General features: G+C 59.9%; 1 protein-coding gene across 7 annotated transcripts in view; it reads right to left on the reverse strand.

Annotated features, from left to right (window-relative positions):
- Positions 1–4,081: 4,081 nt before the first annotated feature.
- LINGO1 (leucine rich repeat and Ig domain containing 1) overlaps positions 4,082–26,811 on the reverse strand; it is a 125,416-nt gene continuing 102,686 nt past the window's right edge. For 5 of the 7 annotated variants that reach the window (XM_035336215.1, XM_035336216.1, XM_035336217.1 and 2 more), the window contains one exon: positions 4,082–6,366. In XM_035336215.1, coding sequence (XP_035192106.1) covers positions 4,513–6,354 — 1,842 coding nt within the window. In that variant the 5' untranslated portion in view covers positions 6,355–6,366 and the 3' untranslated portion in view covers positions 4,082–4,512. Of the gene's footprint in view, positions 6,367–17,149; positions 17,416–17,567; positions 17,857–26,811 lie in introns of those variants that run through there. The other 2 variants (XM_035336213.1, XM_035336212.1) reach the window with 2 other exon arrangements.

Raw genomic sequence — 26,811 nt, forward strand, 5'->3', positions numbered from 1 at the left:
TTTATTGATTTGGGTATTAAAGTGCCACTGGAATAAATTTGCTCATTTGAATGAAATGTCTTATTACCTGGATTATAACAGGCACGTGATGAGACCTCTGGAGAGGCTGGTCACAGGGAGCTGCGGCACAGCACCTGATGGGGACCCACGGCTGCCACCCTGCTTTAGGAGCCCCCAGAGCCCCCAGCTCCTGCCCAAACCCACCGAGAAACTCCGCTGGCAAACCCCAGGAGGAGAAGGACCTACACGGGGACACCGTGTTTTAGTCGAGGTTCGTATTGCTTCTCCCATCCTCTGCTCAGGTGAGAGCATTGTTTTAAGGGAAGGAGGAAAAATCTCCGTTACAGGGCAGTATTTCTTTAGTACCACGAGTAATGGGGGTGGATTGGGAAATGAACCGTTCCCCATTACACCGGGACCTAACTGCACAGCCCGTGCTTTCCAGTTAAAATTTGATTGCCTCGAATCCTGAGGATTATGGAAAATATGAAAAAGGCCTAATAAAATTTATGGCTTTTAATCATAAACCGATAGAATTGCAGTAAATCTATCACAAGCATGCAGATGTGGTGGCAGAAGAGGGAAGCAATAGGCTCGCCTGTTCCGGGGGGGTGAGGAGCTGCAGCACCCACAGCAGGGCTGGCTGGGGGGGGAGCGGGGCTGCCCCCTGCCATCTCCTCCAGGGTGCTCAGCCCACTTCTCCTCCGTGTCCTGCAGGGCCCTGGTGTCACCGACCTCATTGCAAAGGGGTGGCAGGGCTGGAGGCACGTGGGGAGCGAGGGGGGTGAGGTGGGAACAGGGGGCAAGGGCGGGATGGTGGGGGGTAAGGGGCTGGAAAGGGGGAAAGCAGAAAAAGGGGCCAAAGCTGGAGGTTTTTCCTCCTCCCCTCTGTGCCGCTGGCTGGGCAGGGAGCAGGATGGGTCCTGCCGAGGGGACGAGGGAGGCAGAGGTCTGGGGGAGGATTTTTGCAGGGAGCACACCTGTGGTGGGAGAGGAGAGCGCCTGGCAGAGGGAAATGGCAGGAGAGTGAGACACGCACAGAAGGCAGAAGGTATTTTATTAAAAAAAAAAAAAAGAGTGATAAGGAATAAAAAAGGAGAGAGTAAAGAACTGACTCTGAAGAAGAGATAAGAGAGGAGGGTAGTTAGTGGGAGAAGGAGCAAAATAAAGTGTGATAAGGCCTGACGGAAAGGGGAAGGCAGAAAGCAGCGGCGAGGAAGCCGGGGAGGCAAAGAGCTCGTGCCTGGGGCTGGGTGATGATGGTGAGAGCCCTGGGGAGCATCAGCAGCTCTGGGGAGAGCTGGGCACCTGATGGAAAGGGAAGTGCCAGGGGCCAGGCGGTGCCCTCAGGGTGGGAAGTGTCTGTCCCCTTGTCCCCAGCCCAGCTACATCCCAACACAGTGCCCATCGTGGGGCTCCCAGCGCTGGGAGCAGAGGAGGGAAGGCACCTTTCACAAGCTACCTCCCCTCCATGCCCTAAACACATCTCCTGATTCATTTAGAGCTGTTTCATAAAGCACGTTGTATTTCTCCTTATTAAAAAACAAAAAAGAGTGAAAAATGCTGCCTGGCTCCAACACACAGCCCATGGTTAACCTGAAGAGCCGTGGTGAAAGTCAGCCCCTGCTCTCTCATCCCTGATTAAACTGCAGCAGAAACACACTGTAAATTTCAGCAAAGAGGAGAAAGAGAGAGTTTTTTTTTTTTTTTTTTTGTTTTTTTTTTTTTTTATAGCCATGAAAATTGCTGAGCCGAGATGCTGGCCACTCTGAGATGCTTTTCTTCTGCTCCATCCATCTGCTTTAATCACATGGTGAGTGAAAAAAAAATAAAAAATATCCAGTTCACAAAGCATCGAAGATTAAAAAAAAATCACCGCAGGTAACAAACTGTGTGCAGGCGACAGTGCCGCGGAGCAGCGGGCAAAGTCACTAATGAGGGACTTTGAGGTGTAGCTCAGGTGGCTTTCCCCAGGACGGGGAGCAGGGACGGAGGGGCTGGGGGTGCACGTGGGTCGGGGCGGTGCATGGCAGGGCCCTGGGGCTTTGCAGGGATGTGCAGAGGGTGGACTTGCCTTGGGAGCCCTCCGTGTGATGCGTGGAGTGGGCACGGGCAGGGGGCTTATGGCAGTGACTTGCATGGGGGAAGGAAGGCTTGTGGCACGTGTGTGCTGGTGTTCAGTGTCCCGGAAGGGGCTGAGGGCTGGCAGAAATGGTGTGATAGCACACCAAGCCCTTCTGCACAAAGAAAGAATTTTCTCTCTTTTTTAAAGCCTCTTTTTAACAACAAAAGACTTGGTTTGATTGCTGGGGTACTGCTGTATGCAGCAAATACCTTGTTGGACTTGGATATTAGTGCGTGCTTTTTTTCTAATCTGTGTGTGTTGAATTAGCTCTTTTAATTACAGCATTAAAAAAGGATAACTGGAGTCAATTAAAAAGCTCTTCCAGGCTGCCAGTGTTAATAGTTGTCCAGGAACACAGAGACCCCCCTCCACCTCTCTGCCGAACCGCCGAGTGAGTTATTGTCAGTCCTGGCAGCAGAGCTCAGACAGAGATTTCTGCACCTCGATTGTGGCTGGGCACGGCTTGCTCGGCTGGGCTCGGCTTGGCACCATCCTCTGCAGGGCTGAGGCTTTGCCACAGCCTGGCCCTGCGTCTCCTCCTCTCCTAGGACAGCGCCGCTCCCAAACCATGCTCGGGGGCCATCGAATGGGATCTGCATCTCGGACGGGGCCGGGAGCACCTGCCTGCAGCTTGAGTTGTTATTTGTGGTTTCGTATCGAGCTCGCTGGAAATGATGGTTAAACACAGGTGGGAGGGCAGGCTGGCGAGGAGGCTTTTTCCTTTGGCTCCTTTTAAAAACAAAGCAAAAGGCTTCAAAAAGGATTCGGCTTCAAAATTGCAAAGGAAGGATGGGCTGGAGAGGAGGAACTAAGAAATCAAGCATCTGGAACCTGCTGTGGAGAAAGCAATGCAAAATGTTTTGTTTCAAGGTGAATGGAAAGCTGAAACCAGCAGAAAATCCCCCCTCCCCACGAGCACAGATGTTTCAGGTTGGTTTTTCTAGATTAGCACGTTGCTGGAAGAAAAGAAAATCCATTCTTTTCTCTGTCGGCACTCCAGGTTGCTGTCGCTTATTTTTTATCACGTTGTAGTGACTTTGATCTCTGAAGACTCCTTAAGTGCTTTACAAATCAAGCATGCAAATCTGGGCTCATCCACCTCTGAGATGCCGCCACGGCCGGGGCATCCTGCCGGTGTGGTGCCACGCTTCTGAAAACCTCCAGCACCCCGTGCACCTGCGTCACGGGGACATTTTGTGCTTCCAACGCAGCCAGGAACTGGTGCAAAGGCCACTGGGCTGTGCTGGGGTCCCTGAGTGGTGCCAGCCCTGCTCCTCCCATGCACAGGAGGTGGCTTTCGCCCCACTCTGCACCCAAGGCTCTGGAAAATTGCCACAAACCGACCAGGAGCAGCTGAGCTGGTTTGATGAAACGGGTTTTATTTTCAAAGCTTGACTTGAAACACCCCTTTCCCCATCATACTCTCTCTGTATCACTCTCTCCCCGTGTGTTTGCCCTCCTGACTGGCAATGCCACCAGGGACCCCCCTTTTTCTTTTCCAGGCCATACAGATCTGCCAACACCGAGCACCAGAGCTGAGCGAAGGGAGGTCGCTCCCAGGACCACACCGTGGTGATGGGCACCCTGGGGCTAGCACCGGGGCAGGCAGCGCGATGGCAGCCTGTGCCTCCCCCCACTGCTGCCCCGGGCCTGTCTCCTCTGCCTTGGGCAGCGTGGATGTGTGCGCATTTATATATGCATGTAATGGAGCTAAATTCCCTTTGGGGAGTACCGAGGAGGCCAGGGCACTGCCTGCTTGTGCTGCAAGGTTTGAGGGCTGAGCTCACCACAGAGGGGGGCGTTTGGGGAATCGGCTGGAAAAATACAGCTAGTCCTCAGGAAAAGTCCTCATCTCGTAGCGAGATGGCTGGGAAGTGCCTCCAAGGCGAGAGTGTCGGAGGGCAGGAACGGCGTACTCGCCAGTGGTACAGAGCTGGACAGATCAAGAAGTCAAGATTTTGCATTCCAACTATCTATAGGAAATAGGGTTTTTTATTATTTCAAGTTTTCATAAAAATCCATAATTATTGAAATCAAAGTTACAGAAGAAAGTTTGTAACTTTTTATTGATTTTATTTCTTTTTTTTTCTTTCTTTCCCCCCCGTTGTTTTTCCCTCTTGGAGTTATATCTGACACCAGAGTCCATCAGACAAAGTCTTTACAAACACAGGAGTCCTGGAGATACCGGCTGAATGTTTTCCTGGTATAAAGAAGAAGAGGAGGAGAAAGAGGTGGTGACAGTGCGGGTGCAGTGGGTTTGGACTGGGACAGAGGACGTTGTGAAGGAGAGAGGTCGGTATGTTTGTAGCAATGTTTTTTTAATTATTTTTTATTTGTCCATATGTTCTTTTTTTTAAAAAAAAAATTATTTGCAAATTGTTGCCTGGTTAAATCATTTTCATATTGAACTTGCGCGGTGCATCAGCAGAGCTGATGCCCGCGTCGGACTTGCGTGGCACGTACTCGATTTCAATGTTGTGCTTGGTGTTGCCTTTTCCCCGGCTCCACAAGAAGAGGAGCACCAGACAGAAGAGCACGACGCCCAGGAAAGAAATGAAGCCCATGGTGGTGGCGATGATGAGAGTCTTGATGTCAAAGGGGAAAGGCACGGTGGCACGTGTGCTGTTGGCATCGCTCTCGTTGGGCTGGTTGGAGATGAACGCGAAGGTCTTGTTGGGTTGGTGGGGCCAGTCTGGGGAGTAGCTGCGCACGTGCAGGTGGGCCAGCATGGTGTCGTTGCCACCCGCGTTGCTGGCGATGCATAGGTAGGTGCCATTGTCCTGGATCTGGGCGTAGCGCACCTCCAGCGTGCCATCAGGGAAGACAGTGAGCCGCCCGTTGGTTTTGGTAGAGATGAGGTGCTTCCGGGGAGAGAGCCACATGATGGTGGGCGGTGGGTCCCCATCTGCCCGACAGACGAAATGGACCGTGTGGCCTTCGTCCACGAAGATCTGCTGAGGTTTACGGTCTCGTATCCGGGCTCGGCGGCAGGTGAAGTAGTTGGGCAGGAGGACGTCAGGGAAGTCTTTGAACTCCTTGCCCTGGACGAACTCGGGGGTCGAGCAGGTGGGCTGCTGCTTGTTGAAGTTCAGCCTCCATCGCCGCCGGAAAACCCACAGCAGCCGACAGTCGCAGGCCAAGGGATTGTTGTCGAGGATGAGCGTCTCCAGGTTGCCCACCGAGTGGAAGGCCGACTCCTCCAGGGTGGTCAGCAGGTTCCCCGACACGTTCAGGATGCGCAGGTAGTTGAGGCCACGGAAGGCAAAGGGCTCGACCGTGGTGAGCTGCCCTCCCACCAGCTGGATCTCCTGCAGCCTCAGCAGGTCGTGGAGCATGGAGCCCTCGATGGTGACAATGGGGTTGTAGGAGAGGTTCAGGAACCGGAGGTAAACCAAGTGCCTCACCGACACGTACGGGATGGATGTCAGGTTGCAGTGGGTGATGGACAAGGAGGTCAAGTTCAACCCATAGAGGCAGTTGGACGTCATGGTATCCAGGTAGGGCCAGTGGGAGATCTCGAGGACCTTAAGCCGGTACAGCCTCTTGAAGGAGTAATCCCGGATGGCGTTGATGTTCAGGTGACGCAGCCGCAGCACAATCAAGCCGTGCAGGTGAGACAGGGCCTCTGTGGGGATGGAGGTCAGGTTGCATTTCTCCAGGGTCAGCTGCTCCAGACTGTTGAGGCCGCTGAAGGCCCGGTGGGAGATGTAGACAAGGTCGTTGTCCCCCACCTCCAAAGACTTCAGGTTGTACAAGTCCTGGAACATGTAGTCCAGGAGGATCACAATTTTGTTCTCACTAATGTCTAGCTTGGTAAGGTTGCTGAGTCCAGTAAATACCCCCAAGGGGATCAGCTTGAGTCTGTTACTCCTGAGCCCCAGCGTCCTGAGGTTGAAGAGGTTGTTGAAAGCCCCAGGTTCAATGGCACTGATAATGTTCTCGTTTAGCTCCAGCTCCTCCAGGTGAGGGTAGTTGGCAAATTCATCCTGGTTGAGGGTCTTGATGCGGTTCTTGCCCAAGTCCAGCAGCCTGGTCTCGGTTGGGATCCCCTCGGGGACGACCATGAATCGCTTCCTGTGGCACAGGACAGCACGCTCCTGGGCAGAGCACTCGCAGCGCGGCGGGCAGCCTGTGGCAGAACCGGACAGGATGGATCCCAGCATCAGGAGGAGAATTGGCTGCCAGCAGGCCAGGATTGGGCTGCGCATACTCGCCTCCCCAGCTACCATCCTATCTCTCACCTGCAGGCAACGGGAGAGAAAGAGCAAAGCTGGATGTGAGCGAACCATCAGCGGAAGCATGGCAAAAGGTGCTAGAGCCAACATCACCTACCACCTGCCGAGACCGGACCTCAGGAGGCACTTTGACCCTGCTATGTCAACAGATTCACAAACGTGCCATGAGATGGGGTGACAGGCCTGCGGGGGGTGGAACTCGGCAGGGCGGGCAGCGGGCCCTCCCCCGCTTCCACTTCAAAAATAAAAATGAACCAAAAAAGCCACCCAAAGCCTAACGTGTCACAGTGAGCCGGGGGGGTGTGACCGCGTGCAGGACTCGCGCGTGCTGTCGACATGTATACGAAAAGGGGATCTCAGGTCACAGTGAGGAAGGGGGCACGTGAAGTGCGCCCCTCATATGGGACTGCCTCGCACCACACCTCGGGGTTCTGAGCACGCTTTGTGCACCCCTATGTAAGGGGCCGTCGTGTGCCACACCCCTAGACTCTGGCACTTTTCAATCAATGTTTCTTTGCAAGGTGCCAGGAGCAAAGGTGTTGGAAAGGCCGTAGAGGTTTCCACGCACACGACGTTGGAACCTGCCAGCCCTTGGCACACCAGGCAGCTGCGGAGCTGAGTACGAAATGCAGAGGGGCTGCTGTGACCATCGTGGTGCCTGCTGGCCTGGGGCTGGGGCTGGGACACATCGGGGTCAGTGCTGGGGAGGGTGGCAGCACCGCTGGCACTCAGCGAAGGGCAGCTGGGTGCGTGTGGAGGTGCTGCCGGGCTTCTGTGAGGGGTCCCCCCCAGTCGGTGCGGGCGGCTCCGCTGCGCTCCCGCAGCCTGCCCTGGCTGCTGTCTCAGAAACCAGTTCCCGCTGCTCATGGCTGTGCTGAGAAAGCCATCAAAGAAAGCAAAACCACTGCTTGCAAAACAAAATACAGGCCACGGGGCTTAATTATACCTGGGCTGCAAAGACTTGAGCTCATCAGGCCGCCAGGCAGCCAGCCTTATCAGGGTGCACTTCACTGAAATCCCACCTCTGCCCTCGGGTGCAGCCAGGCGTGGGGCCCTGCTGCAGAGCCCCCGGCATGAGCCCCCCGGATCTGCCCCAGGCCAACTTGTGCCTCCCCCGGGGCAGGGTGGAGGGCGCAGTGCACGTAAATCAGCGTGGCTGCTTGGCCAACGGGTGATTTACACCAGCTCTGACCCCGCTCCTAAATCCCCCGCACGCTGCTCTGGCTGGGGGGCACCGAACAGCTGCCCCGTGCCGTGCCCGAAGCGCTGCTGGCCTGGCTGCCGCTGGGGTGCCAGTGCCAGGGGATGCCGGGCAAGCAGCTGATGAATGAAGTGCAGGCGTCAGGTTGTTAACGACTAGACAAGCCCACCTGCACGGAATTGAAGTCTAGACACCCTTCACATGTTGGTAGTCTCAGCTAAATTTAAATCTGTGATAAATGCAGTCCCCGACAAAAGCAGCTGAAATCTTAATGGCCAGAGTCAGTCAGAGCTGGGGGAAAAGACAAGGAATAAATTCTGAAAAAATCTGGGCTAAGGAGAGCTTTGAAGCTCTCCTGTATCCCACTGGGTGTTCCAGAGGCCTCAAGGTGAGGTGGCTGGCAAGAGGTGCCCGTCTAAAAACGACTGATAAATCGCTGGGTTTTGGTGGCCAGGAGCACTCAGCAGCACCAGAAGGCTCAGACCAGGGCAGGGCTGGCCCGTGCTGGGGTGAGGAGGGCCCCGGCTGCACTGGGTGGGTTCGGGCACGTTCATGAGGCCAATTCTGGGGCAAGGGCTTGGTGTCGGTGGGGAGAAGTCCATGGCCGCCTGCAGGGTGCAGGGAGGTGGTGGAGATGGAGCCTCAGCAGGGGCGTTGCAAAATGTGAAGCCTCCCACATTAGCTCTGAGGCAGACCATGAGCCCTGGCAGCCCTTGGAGCTCCTGAGCCCCCCACTCCCGGGTGCCAGCCCCGGTCAGGATCAGGCCTGATGGCGGTGATACACAGGCCAGGACAAGCTGGGGAGGGCTGCAGCCCTCTGGCATGAATGTGGCTCTCATTCTCACATATATAAATAAATAAAAAAAGAATCGATAAGAAAGGAGCAGCTGCCAGCCTCCCTAGTGTTAGGCAATGACTGGATCAGTGCAAACCGAAGGAAAAACTGCCCAGAGCCACGGCAGCGGGTGCCCACCCTCACCACCCTGCTCCAAATTCTGCACGAGGGGCGCAGACGGGCGCACCGGGGCCGTGCTGCCTCGGTGCAGCGCGTGGCAGGACCCGCTGGGAGGAGCGATGCTGTTCTGGGCCCCTGCCTGCAAAGGCAGCCAAACCAAGGCTGATGCAGGAGGGAGCCCAGGAGAGCACCGGGGCTTGCCCCCGAGGCTGCGGGGTCCCTCCTGCCCTGCAGGGCTGGCAGTGCCCTCCGCTATCCCCAGGCACCCCGCAGGGTGCCCGGTGCTCCGCCGCGATGACGGCAAGCGAGCAGCAAAAATCCCCGTGTCAGCGCTAACCCCACCTGGCCTCCATAAATTACCGTGCGGGAGACGTTCACCCTTGAACCAGATGCTTTCGAGAGCATCGGACGACCGCAGGCGATTGAGGACGAAGCAAACCAAATCCCCGGGGCCCCGCGGGGCTCTCAGGGGCAGAGCTGGGCTGGAGGGGGGCGTGCGCCCACCCTGACCGAGCCGTGGTGCTGTGGGGTGGTCCCGGCACCACCCCGGGTTGCTGCATGGGCACGGTACGGGTACGGCCGGCCACGGGCTCACCCCGTCTCCGTACCACTGGCTTTCCACAAAGCCTTAGAGCCGGTGCTCGCCTCTAAGCCGCTCCAGCTAAATCAAATTTTATCGAACTTGACTACATTTTAGAGATAAAGACTCCAGGTTTACAAATAAATATTTAACAACCTTTCCTGCTGCTAAAAGAGTTGCTTATCCAGACCCCGGGCTCCGCACTAAGTGTTCCTGTAGCTATCTGCAAAGCAGCAAAACAAAGGGAGAGGCTTTAATTTGCCAAACACGTTTGTGCCTATTTCCGCCTCGCTCCATCATTCCCTCTGCGTCCAGCGTGCATTTGCAGGCCTTTTTTCTTTCTCCCTCCTCCCCACCCTTCCCGCTCCCTCCTCCTGCTCCTTCCCCACTCAGCACAGGTACTGGCACCACGCACCCCTCACGGTGCCGGGAAGGGATGGGAGCAGGGCCAGACCCCACAGCACCAAGGGGTGGTTTCCCTCTCCCTACTCACAGGCAAAAACGAACCAGTGGGAGACCCTAAAGCAAGCCCCGAGCAGGCAGAGCACGGTGCTGAGCCCGGGGGCTCCCCTGTCCTGCTGCCTTAGGGGCCCTACAAGGCTCCCTGAGCTCTGTGCTCCTTCCCTTCGCTCCTGGAGGCTGCCAGCATTCGGGCAGAGCCTGCCTCAGGACCTGGGAGCGATGGGAAGCTGTCTTCATTAGGGGATGGGTTGTTAACGAAGGGCATGGAGACGGTGCCCACGTCCCGGCCTGACCCCAGCTCCTGCAGGGGCAGCACAAGGCGCTGGGAGAAGGCTGGGAGCGGGGCAGGGGCTGGAACGGCCACGTGCAGGGCCCCTCGTCCTGGGGGGGACGCGAGCACGGGGCACGGTGCTCGGCCTGCCCAAGTATCTGCTTTCAGCTGCTCCCAGACGGAGCCTGGAATAGGTGTGCTGCAACCTGATCTGCTGCGGCAGCTGCTCCGAGGCTGTAAATGAGCACCAAGAAGCATTCAAGACGCAAATCCCCTTCCGGCACTCACAGCCTGGCCGGCCCCGCATGCCCGCCGCACCCGGCATGGCCGCGCAAAGGAGGGCCCTTACAGCAAGGGCTCTGCCACCCAAAATGTGGCTCTTCCACCCCAAATTCAGGGGCCCCAGTACCACGGGGGGATGAGGTGAGGGACTCATCAAGCCAAAGGCAGACCTGCAGGGGATGCGCAGGGAAGGCCGAGGTGCAGAAGAGCGCTGCGGTGGGCGGAGGGACCAAGGGGTGGTTTTGCCCCAGGCAGCTGCTGGGCCAGGGAGCTGCTTGACTCCAGAGATGCGAACGCTTGGGGACAAATGGCGATGGCCCAGAGCCAGCCTGGGGAAAGGTTTTCAGGCCTGTTACTGGGGCAGGGCGTTGGGAAGGAGATCCCGGGCGTCTCTGCGGGACGCCGAAGCCCAGGGCAGACTTTGCTGAGGCTGTCTCGCTGCAATCGCAGCCATGCCAGAGCTGCTCACCCCCACTCACACCTTTGCTCCCTCATTTTTAAAGGCATTTTTCCTCTCTCTTTGGCTGCCCACGCTTCAGTGACCCATCAGCAAAGAAAACATCCTGACAAGGGATCAATAAGTAATTGCGAAGGCAGCTGTGGCCGTCTGGGGGTGCAAAGCCTTGAGCTAGCGGGAGAGAAATGAGGACGGGAAGGGTGCAGCGCTCCAGGGAACTCGGGCTGCGAGCCAGCCACGCTCCCCTGCTCGCGGGCTGCTGGTTCAAGGCTTCCCAGGGCAGGCAAGCACCGCAGCGCTGCGTTTGCTGCGGGAGCATCTCCTGAGGGCCAGCCGTGGGTCTCCTGCTCTGCATGTTTCAGCCTGGGTCGGCAGGAGGATGGTGCGTGGCTGGGGCTGGCTGGGAAGGACATGCAGCAGCTGGCTGAATTGGGCTGCTCCTTTTTTTCTGTTTTATTTCAGCGAATCTCCTCGCTGAGAGGCCGCTCTGTGTGGATATCAGGTCACCGGGGTGTTTGGGGCTCAACTGAGGGCAGCCAGCTCAGTGAGCACCTGAGTGGCGAGTGAGCTCGGGGCAGAGGGGGATCCAGTGCAGCACGAGTGTCTCTGTGGGTGTTCTTTCATCCCTGCACGTAGCCTTGAAAGAAGGATGGAAAAAAGCAGCCTTTTCCTAGGACTGTGGAAACTGGAGAGGTGAAAGAAAGGTCTACCAAGAGAGCATCTTCTGGGAGAGGTGCCAGGGTCACGGTGACATTGTGGAGGCATCTCCTGTGCTCCGCCTTGGCATGCAAAGGCCCTTCTGGGGACAGCGGGGTTGGCAGCTGCTGGAGCCCAGGCCACCATCCTGCTCCCAGTCCTGTGGGGACAAGCCCACCGTCTCCTCCCAGTGCAGCCGCAGGAGCCGTACCCCACGGGAGGCTTGGCTTTCCCAGGGAGCAGGCTCCAGCAGTACCCAAACACTTCCCCCACAGCCCAGGAGCGCTCCAAGGAGCAGGGCAGCGCTGGTGGCTTTGGGGCTGGAGGTCCTGCTGTGCCCGGCTGGGCCTCAGCCACCCCGGCCACCAGCTCCTCACCCGGCCACCGTGTCCCTGCTCGGGGGTGGAGAGCTGGGGCTGAAGGACCAAACGCTGCGCGGTGCGGCGACCGGGGACCGGGGAGCGCATCCCGAGCCCGCGGCGCCACGCGGCGATGCTGCTGCCGGAGGCTGTGGGCACATCCGTCACGTGTTTAATTTAAGGTCAGCCTGTACCTACAGCACCGCTTCTGTTCCCACGCCTCTTCCCTAAAATACCCCGGCAGGCAGCGCAACATCCTAAAAACAGGTTGATCTGGAGCACCGCGCCGTTCCTGGGAACCTTCCAGATAATGGCCAGAGGACTTCAGAGGACATAAACCCCGCAGCTTCTTTGACTCCTGGACAACCTGCTGGTTTAGCTCCGTGTAGGACTGGCCCTGATATTTTTACAGCGTTGCCTAAAATAAGTGGCCTCAAAGCCTTCCGGCTGACGGCGGAGGAGCCCGGGGAAGCTCGCTCTGTGACAAGCGGGATGAGCTGCACGGCGCAACCAGGGCACGCGTGGGCAGGGGCACGGCTGCACTTCAAGGCGCTGCGAGAGCCGAAAGCCCCGGTCCTCTCCATCCACCTCCTGCCCAGACCCTTCCCACAAGCCACATCTCTGCCTCTCTCCGTTATTCTGGCTTCGTTCACGTAATAACAAGTGCAGTGTCGCAGGAATTTCCAGAGCAAAGCAGAGAAAAAAGGGAGCAAACGCCAGCATGAGCGACGGCGAGCGTGGCGAGAAGATTCCTCTTCCCAGCCTGGCTTCCTCTGTGCTGGTTTTACACGTATAATTCTTTTCTTCTTTCCCCCGTTCTTGCTTGTTTGATTTTTGCATTATTTATGGCTTGTCTTCAGGGCCTCCATTTGTTGTTATTGTTTCATTCAACAATAAAATAGATGAGATAGAAACAAACAGCGCTGAGCCGCGGCTGAGCCCGCCGGTCCTGCAGTCAGCGGTGCCGCCGGCCCGGGACGAGGGGCCGCATCGCACACGGGCACCGAGGTGTACAGCTCGGCTGGGATTTGGGCTCCAGGTGCTGCCAGCCCCACAGATACGCGTCCTTCCGAGGTACGGGGTCGCTCACAAAGCTCCGGGGTCACAGCAACGCACCCAGACCTTGGCCCCCTTCAAGCAAGAAGGAAAACGCTGGTTGAAAGGAGAACCCCAGGTTACTTGAGGGCGATTTCAGGAAATCCAACGTTTCAGCTTCACTGGTGAGGCTGTCTGTAGTCCGCTGGCACCGGCTGGGGGTGCTGCACCGTGCAATCCCCACCCCGGGTGCTTTGGGAAGCCGAGATGGGGGGGATCAGCTCCGTCCTAAAGGGAAGGGCTCAGTGCAAGCCACGCAGCACAGCCCCAGGGCTGCACAGCAGCCGGAGCAGGGGCAAAAAGCCCGGTGGGTTTGATGCCTTAATGAGGGCTGCTAGGCTTCCTGCAGCCTGCGCTGTGCCCTGGGGAGCCTCACCAGTCCCTGGCCTTTTCTGCCTGGCAGCGCTGTCCCCGTGGGCACAGAGCAAAAGGAGCGACCCACCGCGGTGACGGAGCGTCCCCCCCGCGGCCCTCGGCAGAGAGCTGCTTTGGGGTTGTTTGGTTTTGTTTTCCTTGAGCTGCAGGAGATGCTTTCCGCCCCTTCCTCCTTCTCCCCGCGGTGATGATAATAATACTGAGCCTGCACTCGGGGCTGCATGCGAGAACAAAAGTAATCACGTGGCCGTACGGTGCCTAGAAATTAAATCGGAAATGCAAGGCCAGGGTTTCCATTTCGGTTCAGCCTCTGCGTCGTTTCCCATTGAAAGGAGCAGCAGGCTGAGCACAAAGCAGTTTAATGGCAGCACCTAATGGCAGCGCAATCCCAGGCTTCCCAGAGCAAATCGGAGCCGGAGCCCAGGGCGGCCGTGGCTCCACGGGACGGCCCCGGCTCCGCGGGGCGAGGAGGTGCCCACTGCTCGGCGCCGAGGCCCTGCCTCCTGCCCTTCGCCTGGCTCTGGTGGCACACATTTCTTTGCAGCACGGCTGCGGCTGGCGCTCAGCTCCTCCAGCTAACCCTTGTGGGCTCTCCAGGGCTGCCCCCAGCCCGGGGGGGGTCCGGGAAGGGACGGGTTTGGGTGCCGGAGGGACAGAGGTGTGCCCTGGTGAGGTCCCGGCCCGGTGGGCACTGAGCCTCCGAACGTGCTCAGACTTTGCTCGGCACCCCCGGCGTGCCTCCGAGGCCTGCGTCCGTCGCTCCCCATCTCGCACTCGACGTCTCCGATCTCAACAATGAGCCGGAAGAATGGAGCACGTCAAAATATTTCTGCTTCTCCCTCCTGCGAGAATTCCCCATCGGAGACCAATCCAATTAAGGTGCTGGTTATGAAATTAACCGTAATTACAAGAGCGATATTTCACGTTTTGCATTCTGATGAAGAAACGGAACGGAAATGATGAAAAAAAACAATAATGGTGGGTCCTACCGAGATAACTAAGAGCAACGCAGGGCGCGGGGGAGGAAAGGAATACAGGCGCCGGGATGCTGGGGCTCACCCTCAGTGCTGCCCCCAGCTCCGGACACCGACCCTGCCCTGTGACAAGGGACACAGAGCTTCATGGGGCAGGCCATGCCCTGACACAGGCTCCCCACGGGACAGTCAGGTGGCGGAGGGAGAACAGGGACGCGGTGGGTGCAGCTCCAAGCAGCCGGCAAAGCGGGGTCACGGGGAGCGGGGACACGTGGCAGAGGCACGGAAAAATCTCTCCGTGCAGCCATTCCCTGCCGCAAGCTCCAATTTTTCCTCCCCCAGGTGGAGAGAGGGGGGGGGAATTGACTTGGAAGAAAATTGAGGCCATGGCCTCCAGTTGCTTTCTCCCTTTATTTTTCTTGGGTTGTTTGATTTGAGTTAAGCATTCGTAGCCCTCTTCTCTCTCCTCCCAGCCTCCCCCTGCGGCTGACAAGCTGTGCTGGCTCTTTTCCCACCAAGAGCCATTTCTGCTCGTGCTAGGGTAAACCCCGCTCCCTCTGCTTCCCAACAGGCAAGGGAGGACAGCCCCCCAGGGACTGGATGCACCCAGCCCTCGAGGAGCTGCACGCCTCCACCTGTGCCCTCCTCGCACCAGCGGGTGACAGGATGGGCGGCACGGAAAGGGATCCGGCGGATTTGGAGGAGGATGGGGGCGAGCGGCGCTGCGTGGGTCCCAGCCCAGGGACACCGAGTAGCGAGGCTTCTCTGAGCGAGGCTCTCCGAGCTCTGGAGGCTCTGCCCCACACGGCCTCCGTCCCCGCACGCCCTGACACCACTCACCCTAACAGGGGATGAGGCCAGAGCCTGGCTCTCAGCTTTGCCTGCGGCAGGAGCGGCCTCCTCATCTCTGCTCCCCGTGAGCCTCCTGCGGCCGCACGTGGTGCTCCAAGCCGAGGCCATCTACCTCCGGTCCACGGCACAGCCAGCTTGCCCAAGGGGACACGTGTGGGGACACCGAGCTCACGCCAGCCTGGAAGGATTCAACGTGACCAAGCCCCAGCTCCGCTGACCTTCCCCAGTGCCAGCAGTGCCCAAGCAAACTCCCCACGGGCCACAAGCCAAATGGGGACGAGGAGCGGCCGGGCTCCGGTGCCCCAGGGACAGCGGCTCCCACAGGTGACACGGGAAATCCTCTCTCCAGGAATTTCCACCCCGGCGGGGTCCCAGAAGGGGCGGCAGAGTCACGCTTCCCACCAGCACCTTCACGTGCCCCCGCAAACACGTCCTCCCCAGCCCGACGGCGCTGCCCCCCGGGGCTGTCACCCCCGGCCACCCGAGGCACTGTCACGGCACCTGGTGGGGTCCCTCAATCCTCACCGAGCCACCACGGGCGCCGGTGTGCCTTACAAGGCGGCGGCTGTAATTACACGATAATTACACCATAATCGTGGCGTTATTGTGAAGTGATTTATCAAGCCCTGAAATTAAAGCTCGAGGTACAGGATTTTACACTTGTTACACGCATAGAGCAGGGTAAACTCCGGCATCATTACGGGACTGTATTAAGTAGGAAACTAAAGGAATAATAAGTCGTTCAGTCATGCTGTTAACCTGCCAGTGATATGAAACGGGTAATTAGAGGTATCGCGGAGTAATTGCGTTAGAGTGTAGAGCAACTGCAGCACGGCACGCTGGTACACAAGTACAGGCACCCGCCTCGGAATTAATCCCCCCGCAAAAAGGTTCGGCGGGTCTGAGTCCCTGGGAGGGGAGGGGAGGAGAGGAGAGGAGGAGGAGGAGGCCTGGTTACGGGGAAAATGGCCCCAGCATGTCCGTAGAAAGGCATGGATGCTCAGCCCTGGGATGCATTTCTCTCTCAGCCTCGCTCACCGCTCTCGCTAAGCTCAGAGCACCGAGCCCACTGCTCACCGTGGTAGCAAACTGCAGGCTGAGCGCCCCAGGCACAAGCCAGGAGCGGGAGGCGAGGAGGCAGAGCCAGCCCAGGCAGCTCCTGCTGCTGGCCACAGCCACGCTGCTGAGACGGGCAGGGGCTGGGCAGGGCTCCTGCATGGGGTGGCTCGGCATTTGGGACGGGCACGGGGCATTTGGGACGGGCACGGGGCATTTGGGACGGGCTCGGGGTGGTGCTGGCCATTTGCACCTGGGAGAGAGGCAGAAGAGGTTTGAAACCGGGATTAGAGGATGCTGCGGTGTGGGGCTGAGCAGCGACACGGGGCTGGGGGGCTGCCTTTGGGGTGGGCAGCCCTGGGGGCACGCAGGCAGGCGTGAAGGTCAGCTCGGCACTGCTCGAGGCGGCAGCGTGGGGAGCTGAGGATAAGGCTGGGATGGCGAGGAAGGGATTCAGAGCCCGCGCCGAGGTGCTGCAGAGCAGGGGGATATGGAGGGAGGAAGGGAAAGGAGCAGATCCGGCGGGCGGGGCTGCCCTGGGTGCTTCGCCCCCCGTCCTGTGGCCACGGGGAGCAGCGGGGCACGGCCGGGCACCGCCGGGCAGGGCTGGCCGAGCCCCAGCTCCGCGATCCGGCACGCACCAGGGCACGGGGCGAGCGATGACCGCCGGTGCCCACGCTCACACCCGCCCTCCCTGAGCCAACCTCCTGGTGGAAATCACTTCCACCGCAGCGCTGCTCCCAGTCCTCCCAGGTCCTCCCTGGCAGGGGCAACCCCGGCACCCGGAGCACAGCGCGCCCCTGCCCTTCGCTCTGGGCTATTTCCACTTCCAAGGCGCAAGGTGAAAAATCCGATAGCCTCACGGCAGCAGCAGGAGCAACAAGCACTGGCGCTGTCCGGGAGGGCTCCCCAGCCGGCCAGCAGGCTCCCTGGCATCCTCCCAAGCCCTCCTGCCCCGAGAAGCCCCTTCGACATTAACCCCTTCAACATTACCCCCTTCTTTTTCTGCCGGGCACAAACCGTGCTGGCAGCCCCTCGCTGCCTCCCCTCCCATTTTCCCGTGCCGGGGGCTGCGCCCAGACAGGGAGGGGGGTCCCTCTGCGGCTCCCCAAAACCCTGGGGGTCCATCGTCCACCCAACGGGCAGCACATCCCCACAGCCCCGGCTCACCTACCTGCAGGCCGGGGGGCTGGCGCCGGCGGGGGGCAGCCCCCCTCGGCCAAACTGCCCCCCATGGCTCCCGGCTGGGGGCTGGGAGCGCGCCCTGCCCGGGTGAAGTCCTTCGTGCCTCGGTGCCCGGGAGAGGGGCAGCCTCCTCCAGCATCAACCTCGCCGGCCGTGCTGGGGGGCTCCGGGGCACCCAGGGAGCCCTGCCAGGCTGCGCCGTGCCCCACCTGAATACGGGATCCGCTCGGCTGGCGGGGAGGAGGAAGAGGAGGAGGAGGAGGAGGAGGCTGCCACAGCAGGAGGATGCGGCGCAGGGCGAGGCAGCCCCGGGTGGCCGGGGCAGGGCGCGGGGAGAAGCAGGGGCCGTGCCGAGCAGAGCCGTGCCGCGCCGCCGGCGCCCCGGGCAGCGTCCCCATCCCTCTTACCTGCATCTCATTCTCGCCGGCGGTCTCCTTCGGTCCGAAATGGCATCTCCCCCGGCCCCCCCCCTCCTCCGCCACAGCCTCCACCTGCAGTAACGCAGCTCCCCCTCTCCGCAGCGCCGGCACGGGCAGGAGGCGCACGGGCGGCGGAGGCGCTCCCGGGTCCGCCCGGCTGCCGGCCTCCCCCGGCGCCCGGTGTCCGCTCCGAGGCCGCCCTAGGGACGCTCGGCGGCCGGCGGCCTCCCCTCCGCGCCCGCCGGGTGGAGGCCGGGGGAGGCGGCGGTGCTGCGGGGGGGCGGCGGCGGCGGCGGCGGCGGCATGGCCCCCCCCGGCGGGCGGGGAGGCACGGCCCGGGTCCGCTGCCGCCGGCCGAGGCTGCTGCGGGGAGGCCGGCTGGGAGGCAGCCTCGGCTGCCGGCCTCCGCCTCCCCTCCGGGAGGAGCCGCCGGAGGGAGCGGGGCGGCGCGGGGCCGGGAGCGGCCTCCAGTCCCCTCCTCCCGCAGCCTCGGTGCGGGCTGCGAGGCCGGGCTCCGCTTCGGGGAGGGGGGAGAGGTGCGGGGCTGCCCCCCGGCCCCGGGGAGGGCCGTCCTGCTGCTGCCGCACGGGGCTTTCCGCTCCCCGGCTTTCACGGTGCTCCCCGCGCTCTGTAGGGAAGGGGCTGTGGGGCCGGGGAGACCCCCGGGCCGGGTCTGAGCGCTGCTGACCCCAAAGGCCCCAGTTCAGAGCATCCCAAACCAGTACCGTCGCACCCAGGACTTTCTGAGCTCTGCCCATGGCTTCGCCCCCCTCCAAAACGGACACTCATTTATCCAGCACCCTCAGGGAGTTTGCCCACTGCCGGCTCTCCCACAGAGGCTGGTTTCTCCGGCAGAAATGGACACAAACTTTGCTTCTCGTGAGCACTTTCCCCTCCTGCACCCTTTCAGCGGGGCTCTCGGGTGCGTCCCGCTCCGTCCCGCTTCTGCCGGCCCTACAGTGCCGCCGGCAAGGTGGATTGAGGAGCTGCACGGGGAGCCAGCAGCGAGGCTGGCTGCGCTGGCACGGGCTGAGGCTCCAAGTCCCCACACCGGTCCCATGAGCCTTCCCTTGGACGGCTCTCTCAGCCAGTGGGAGCTTTTGAGGAAGATGATGGCTTGGCCTTCCTCCACGAGCCGTTTAACAAACCCAGGGGTGGAGATTCCCACGCAGACACCACCCCGGGCAGCCCCCATCCCTCCTTGGCCTCTCCCACCCGAGCTGGGTCAGGTTCCTGTGTGTGCCCGCCCTGTGGCACGGGACCCCAGCGGCCACCCCGAGCAAACCCTGGGCTTGGAGCAAACCCTGGGCTCGGAGCAAACCCCGGGCAGCGTGAGCCTCCTGCCGTGCTCAGGCAGAGGCTGCTGCCTCCCCAGAGCCCACAGAGGAGATAACAGTTATCCTCCTGCTCGGCACACGCCAGCTTCGGAGCGGCGCAGGAATAAACAAAGGGTGGGCACCGAGAGCTCGCCAGCTGAGGGCTGAATCACTCCTCGCAGCGCCAGCGCTGCTCCCGCACGCGCTGCTGCCCACTCGTTGCCTGCTGCCTCCCCGTGCCTCCTCCCAGAGCCTCCATCGGGAGGAGGCCTCTCCGCCGGCCTCGCAGCGGGGCAGGACATGGGGCGAGGGCAGGCGTGTGCCGGTGCATGTGTGTGTGCGTGCCCGTGCCCTGCTGCTGCCACCCAGGAAACCCAGCGCGGCCCCTCCGCGTGGTGCCCGGGCCTCGGATCGATGCCTCTCCTTGTTACGGGTATCTCCGCGGTGCCGTCGATGCTAGCAGCACTTGGCAGCACGCAGACAAAGCCGGCAAACCGAACATGGCCAGAAAAAAACAAACAGAGGACAAAAGACAGGCTAAGAGCTCTGAGCGCTGTTTTTAGAGCTTCCCCCCTCCGCGCACGCTGTGAAAGCCCCACTGAAGTGCAGGGCACTGCCTGTTCGCTAATAACACTCCAGAATAATTCCCGGCATTGTCTGGTGCCAGAAGGGGGGAATTGCGCCTCGGTCCTTCCGAAAAGGCGAGCACGGCGCGCAGGCAGGGCTGGGCGAGAGCCCTGCTATTCGCTGCCGGGAAGCAGGGGGCCTCCCAAGACCATCTTTCGGCAGCCGTCCCCACCCCGGCGTGGCGGCGAGGGATGGAGGACGGAGGACTCGGCGCAGGAGCCCTGAGCCGTTTTCCCCTCGCAGCCCCGCGGGGAGCGGCGAGAACATTTGGGCGTGCATCTGCGGGGGGCTCGTCCCTCAGACAGATGCTCCAGCTCCTTGCCACCGCCATCCTCAGATGACAACGGGCCGCAGCAGATGGTTCCCGTCTGCTGGCAGGAGGCAGGGAGCTGCGCCGGCTTCCACCTCCCTCCCGGGGAGGCAGCGCCTGCCCCTGCCGGGGGCTGCGAGCCCCTGCCCGGGCAGCAGGACGCAGGGCTGCCCTTCGAGGGGGCCGCCTGGGACTGCTCTGGCGTTGCCCCGCAGCATCCCTCCTGGTTTGGGCACACGTGCCCAGGAATCCCACAAAAGGTTGGGGAAGGGCTGAGCTGGCAGGAGGGAGATGGGTTTTAATTACTGCCATTATTCTTATAGTTCCCTTTCTTTTCAAATTTTCACACTTTCGTGGTAACAAGCTGAGCTGAGAAAATACGTGCAAATGCCAGGCTGAGCTAAGATGTACCACACCTTGAAGTGCTGCCAGCAGCGGCTCTGGGAACGCCAGATCTGCTGCCGGCCCCTCCAGCCTCCTCCCTCTGCCCGCAGGGACAGAGACCTGCATTTCCCACAAGCCCGGATGGCAAACGGCTCCTCAACCCCGGCCGGCATGAAGTAGCCCTGGAGAAGGCTGCCGGAGCCTCCCGGCTGCTGGGGACACGGAGGGGAAGACAAGCCGGGTGCCTCGGGCACCACGCACACAGCTCCGGTGCCCAAGGGTGGCTGCGAGCACCCAGCCCTGCGGATACGGGCAGGGGAAAAATGTGCTGGCGGGTCTCGGGAGTCTGCTTCCCGGAGGCGGTGACATTTCGGGGTGCGTGGGGGGCAGTGGGATGAAGGGGCAAGGCAGGATGTGCCTGCTCCCCCGTCCCCGTGGCCATCTGGATGTGTGCTGCTGCCACCGCGCAGCGGGCTGAGTCAGTCCAGTGGCTTCTCATTACCAGCTGGAGGGAGTCCAAATTCTGCAGCTCACGCCTGCTCCTGAGCGAAACTGAGGATCGTTATCAAGTATTATCATAATGGTTTCTCTCTGTACTGCCTTGTACCGCTCCTTGCCCTGGCCAGCTGATTGATTTGGAGCACAAGGAGGCGGCGCACCAAAAATCCTGCGGCCGGCAGCCGCCCGCTCGGGGTGGCAGCACCGGGAGCCACGCAACGTCACCGCTGTCCCCACGAGCAGCCTCGCTGGGAGGCCCGAGAGAGAGAGGCCACGTGCCCTGATGTGAGCCTGGCTCGAGTGCCCGGCAGCCTGCTGCCCTGCCCAGCAGCCCCAATGCGCCGTGGAAAAGGCACCGCTGAATTCCTGAGCTCATTGACACACATCCAGGAGGTATTAATAATATCAAGCATCTCAGCCTCTATTGTAGCCCACATCCAGGAGATGAAAGATAATTTCTGGGACAAGGAAGTTATGACAGTGACAGCTTTTTAACAGCCTGGCATAAGAATAGGAGCTGCACAATGGGACAAAGCAATGATTAAAGATCTCTGCACAAAGGAGAGAGGGCTGGCAGACCACAGAGGACATCAGAGTCGTGCCAAAAGAGAAAAAGTCCATGACGGACGAGGAGGACTGCGGGGGGGGGGGGGGGGGGTGAGGGAGGTCCAGCTGGGCTGACTCACAAATGCCTGGCTGCTAACAGAGCGGGGTCAGGGCGCTTGCAGGGGCTGAAGGAGGCTCCTCACCTCCATGCCAGGTAGGGGCTCGGCCCTGCCCGGTGTGCCAGGCACAGACGGGCACGGTGCAGCTGGGACGGGGCCGTGTGGGCGATGCTGGGGAGCTGGGAACAGAGCTGAGCACAGCTGGAGGCTGGGGAAGGTGAGGGAGGGCAGGGGCAGGGCGAGGGGCAGCCAGAGCCCCAGAAGCGGAGGCGGCGCACCCAGCACCTGGAGAGCCCCGGCAGCGTCGGCATCACGGACATTCGGCGTTCCTTTGCACACATCCACGCTCCCCTAATGCACGCCGCACATGTAAACAGCTGCCTGGTGACATTTGCACGCCCAATTACACCTGTGTATCATTGATTTACATGCACAGTTGGAGAGCAATTAAAACACTGACGCCTGCTTTGCACTTTCCCACGGCCACCACGGGGCCAAGCCCTGGCCCCGGCCCCAGGGCTCGCGCCTTTTGCTTCTCCCTCCCCTGCTCGGCGTGCGGGGAGCCCCGGGCACAGCGGTGCTGCGCGGGCTGGGACCATGCCGGTGCCCTCTCCTGCGACACCCGCGTCGGCGGCGACCCTCAGAGCAGCTCGCTGTTTGCTCGGCTCCCTCAGAAGTGGACTGGCGGCTTTCCAAAAGGGATTAAAAGCAGGGAGTGAGAAACATTAAAGGTCGCGTAATTACGTGCAGAAAGCCCCTTAATAATTTATAGAGGGAGAGGGTAAATATCGGCGTGCGCTATTCGAGCGCGGCTCGCTGTCCCGCTTGGCTAACGCCCAGAGCGCACGCATCACGGCCTTCATCCGGGAGGCCGCTTTGCCTTTAATACCTTTCATAAATTATTGAATTTATAAAGAGGAAAGCAGGTGTCATGTCATTCCTATAAACAGCTTGTTAGTTAAAACTAACGAAGGTGGTGAGCGACACTTTCCTCTCGCCTCTCGCTGTCAGCGGCCGCCTCACTGCCAGCAGAGCCAGCTCGGGCGTGAAGCCGACGGGCAGAGGGACGCCCGGCACTACAGGCACAGGGAGCGGGATATAGGGCCGGCACGGGGGGGCCAAACGTCTCCCTGCCCCCTTGCTGAGCGAGGCAGGGCGCTAGGAGGCCGTGGCTAAAAGCAGCAGGCGTGTGGCTGAGTCAGGCAGCACGTGGCGGCGCGAGGGAGCCGGGCACAGCGCCCGCGCACAGGAAAAGCAGAGAGCGAGTGCGCCCACGCCGCCACCACCACGGCCACCCCCACGCAGCCGGTGCCCCCGCAGCCGGTGCCCCCAGCCCTGTGCTGCCAGGCACGGCGAGCTGGGCTTGGGAGCAGCTGGCTCGGAGGCTCCGCGTTCGCACCCGCTTGGGGCTGAGCCCCCACGCGTGCCCTCCCCACCGTGCACATTAAAAAGCAGAGGGGAGCTATGGGAAGGGTTTTAAACAGAGCCAGCACTGGATCAGGGTGAAGGTGCTGCAACCAAATGGCCCCAAGGAGGACGGTGAGGGTGCTGCTGGCACCCCGACGTGGCACTGGGACGTTCCCCGAGCCGCCCCGGTGCGCGACGCAGCCGCCCCATGCAGCCGGCAGCGAGGCGAGGCGGAGCCACGTGAGGAATAGGGGAACCCAGAGAAGACCCAGCAGGGCCTCGCAGGGAAGAGGGAACTGGAAGTATTGATAATCAATTAACTCCTTCAATTACAGAAGCCTAATGAGGTAGCACGAAGTCAGCTGTAATGAACATCAGTTTAATAGAGGCGGTGCCTCAGGGCGTTGCTTTTTGACTCAGTCTTTACGGGGTAGGAAACACAGTGCAAGTATCAAGCAATTAACACCAATAACGAACCCAATCCTCGCTCTGAAGCAGGTGTGGGGTGTCCCTGTCCCCAGCCCTCTGTTATGGGGCCGGTGCCCAGCGTGGACCCACCAGCGCCAGGGCAGCCTCGGGGACAGCTCTGCCTTTGCTGGAAGAGCTCTGCCTGTTCATCCCCGCCGAGAGCACTCAGTTTCTGGGGATGCTGCGGACGTGTGAGCTGCCGGAGGGGTCTTGGCAGCACAGCCCCACTCCCCCCACGGGGAAGGGAAGGGGCCCAGGCAGAGGCACGCGGGCTCGCTCCCCGAGCCCAGGTGCACGCAGCAGGGCTGCCCGTGCCTCCGGCTGCCGCGGCAGATGGAGGAGGACGTGCGCTGCCCGCCGGGACCGTGCCAGGGCTTGGCCGCAGCCTCCCTGCCCTCCCGAGGGGCTCTGGGAGCATGGCGGATGGCTGCAGGAGCCCCGGGGCCAAGACAGGGCCACGCCAGGCAAGGCAGGGGTGCGAGGTGCAAATGCGCAAAGCCTGAGGGTTGGAACCTCCAAGTTCCCATGAGCGAGTTTTTTGAGACCAGTGTCACCAGTCCCCAGCTCTTACTGGTCCCAGAGCATGGGGTAGAGATGCCAGGCTCAGGGAGAGTTGGCCCCAGGGGTGTAAAACGCCCAGGGAGGCCGGGTGAGGGTGAGATGTACGGGGGATGCTCAGAGAGCCGCTTTCATTACCAGGCACGCAGCTCCGGGAGCTGGAGATTATTCTCGCCTCTTTTCTTGTTTGTCAGACTTACCCTAAAACCATTAGCGGCTTAACCAATATTCTTACGATCCTGGAGCACCATCCTCGCTGGGGTTTAGGGATGCCGAAGGGGTTGCTCCCATGCTACCCTGGAGCACACCCACAGCTGGGCGGGCTTGCCAGGGGAGCAGGAATTGGTGCAGAGCCCTGGCATCAGCCGCTCTCTTCTCCCAGCCTGGCAGGGCTGTAGCCAAACAGTGCTGGCTGGGGGCAACCACGTCAGAGCTGGCAAGGAGACGTTTCTCCTCCTGCTTCCACCCTCTCTCTCTCCCGTGGCGTGGTGAGCGTTTTCTGGGCTGCGTGTCACCGCGAGGGTTTGGTGACACAGGGCACTGAGCCTGCCACAGCCTCCCCCCGTGGGCAGGTAGCTCAGGGAGCAATGGCCCAGAAGGCCCCGTGGCCCTGCCCCCAGCCTCCGACGAGCAACCCGACGGCATCCCAAGTTGTGCTGAGCCGCACCGCCAGAGTCCCCCCCTCCCCGCCCCGCTCCCCACCAGCTGGCAGAGCCCCAGCGGTTTCCCCCCGAGAGCGCGCGGTGAGAGGCAGCGCGAAACAACTGCAGATAATTAAAGGATTGAATGGGGTATCGGAGAGGAGCCGGGAGCTTGCAACATCCATAAATAGCTCGCCTTGCCGAGCTGCTTAACTCCTTGCTTGTTCCTGCCAACGTGCAGACCCCACAGGGATGATGCCTGTGTGCGAACAGGGGTGGAAAGTTCAGGAGCGTATTTTTAAACCATTCAAGCTTTACTCGGGCTGGGTGAGACATTATTGTGCGTGTGTCGCTTGATACCTCTCATGAATGCAAAAAGAAAAAGGAAAAGAAAAAGAAAAAGAGAAAGAGAAAGAAAGAGAAAGAGAAAAAGGAAAATAAAAATAAAAAGAAAAAGAAAAAGAAAAAGAAAAAGAAAAAGAAAAAGAAAAAGAAAGAAAAAGAAAAGGAAAAAGAAAAGGAAAAAGAAAAAGAAAAAGAAAAAGAAAAAGAGAAAAAAAAGAAAAAGAAAAAGAAAAAGAAAGAAAAAGAAAGAGAAAGAGAAAAAGAAAGAGAAAAAGAAAGAGAAAAAGAAAAAAGAAAGAGAAAAAGAGAAAAAGGAAAAGGAAAAGGAAAAGGAAAAGAAAAAGAAAAAGAAAAAGAAAAAGAAAAAGAAAAAGAAAAAGAAAAAGAAAAAGAAAAAAGAAAAAGAAAAAGAAAAAGAAAAAGAGAAAAAAGAAAAGAAAGCACCATTTTGTCTCTCCAAACTCCCACCCCTCTGCTCCTACCCAAATAGTGTCAGGCTAGATGTGACAGGCGAAAGGAAAGCACCACAAGGTACAGCTGGTTAAAGCCATTGAAACGCTCTCCTCCTTGGGGGGACCTCGTGAGGCCTGTGGGGAGCTGTTTTGGCCAAAACCAGAACCACAGAACTTGGAAGGGACGTCTGGAGCACACCCAGTCCTGGGGAGCCAGGAGGGGATGTGGGGGCAGCAGGTAGGGGTGAGCGGCTGCCATGGGGCTCAAGGGCAGGGATGTGCCAGCCCCAAAAGGTGCTGGTGACCCCATGGAGCCCCCAGGCAGGGCAGGGCAGGTGTGTGCGCAGTGGACATGGTGTCCTGCACACCACACAGCGTCACATCTTCCCCGCTGCACCCCCAGCTGCTGGGGCATCCCCGGGGGACCTGCACGTGGTGGCAGTGATGGCCGGCGGGTCCCCGGGCTGGCAGTGGGCCCCAAGCTGCGGCTGCAGGCAGGGGTGCCATGGGGTCTGACAAGCAGCAGGAGCCCTGGGGAGATGCAGCAGGACAGAGGGAAAGCAAACCAGAAACTCGCTGGGAAATCATTCCTCTCTTAAATGGTGCCGAAGTAATTAAGCAGCACGGGCTTTATGAATGATACCATCTCTGCCTTGAAACACACCATTACTTCCCTCTGTTAGAGCAGTATTTTTCAATATATATTTCTTCCTTAAACGCCTGAGGAGAAGGCCCTGTGGCTGGGACATCAGGACAAGGCTGCTAATCACCTCCTACTGCACCCAGGGGCAGGGAAGCGTTTGGTGCCGAGCTCTCCCTCCCGGCACACACACTTTTGCTCGGAGTCGCCTCGCGCCTCTCCCCATCCGCTGCCTGTCCTCCCTGCCTGCCTGTCCTCCCTGCCTGTCCTCCCTGCCTGTCCTCCCTGCCTGTCCTCCCGGCCCCCTCCCCTGCCTGCTCACAGCCCCTCGGGGCTCATGGTGCGGGTGCCGCTCACTTTGGCACCATTTGGGTGCTTCTGCCCCCGCAGGACTCAGCCAGCCCGCGCCACCTGTGCCCCGAACGCTCACCGCGAAGGATTAGAGAGGCCCGAGCAAGAACGAAGGGCTTTTGTGCTAGAAATTGAAAGTTGATGGAGTGTGTCATAGGAAAATGACAACAACCTACTGTACCTCGAAAGACAATTATTTTTCCCTCATTGGAAGTGATTGAATTTCTCCATCAGTGACACTACTGATGCCATCAACACCAACAGCTCTCTTAAGGAACGGCTTTCCCAGCTGTGCACTTGCAAGTTCCTCGGATCTTCCTGCTTTGCTTCTTCTTCTGCAGGACAAGCCCTGGGACCCTGTTTTGGGGTGTCCTGGAGTCCTGGGACCCCATTTTGGGGTGTCCTGGAGTCCTGGAACTCCATTTCGGGGTGTCCTGGAGGCTTTGCCTTAAATGTCCCGAACACGAGCTGAACACTGGCCTGGGGACACCCTGCAGCCACGTGGGACTCACTACAGGGTGAAAGGGACAACACTGCTGCCCAAATGCCCCCTCTCCAAGTGATTTTGGC

The sequence above is a fragment of the Oxyura jamaicensis genome, chromosome 10, assembly GCF_011077185.1.
Source record: "Oxyura jamaicensis isolate SHBP4307 breed ruddy duck chromosome 10, BPBGC_Ojam_1.0, whole genome shotgun sequence".
NCBI lineage: Eukaryota > Metazoa > Chordata > Aves > Anseriformes > Anatidae > Oxyura > Oxyura jamaicensis.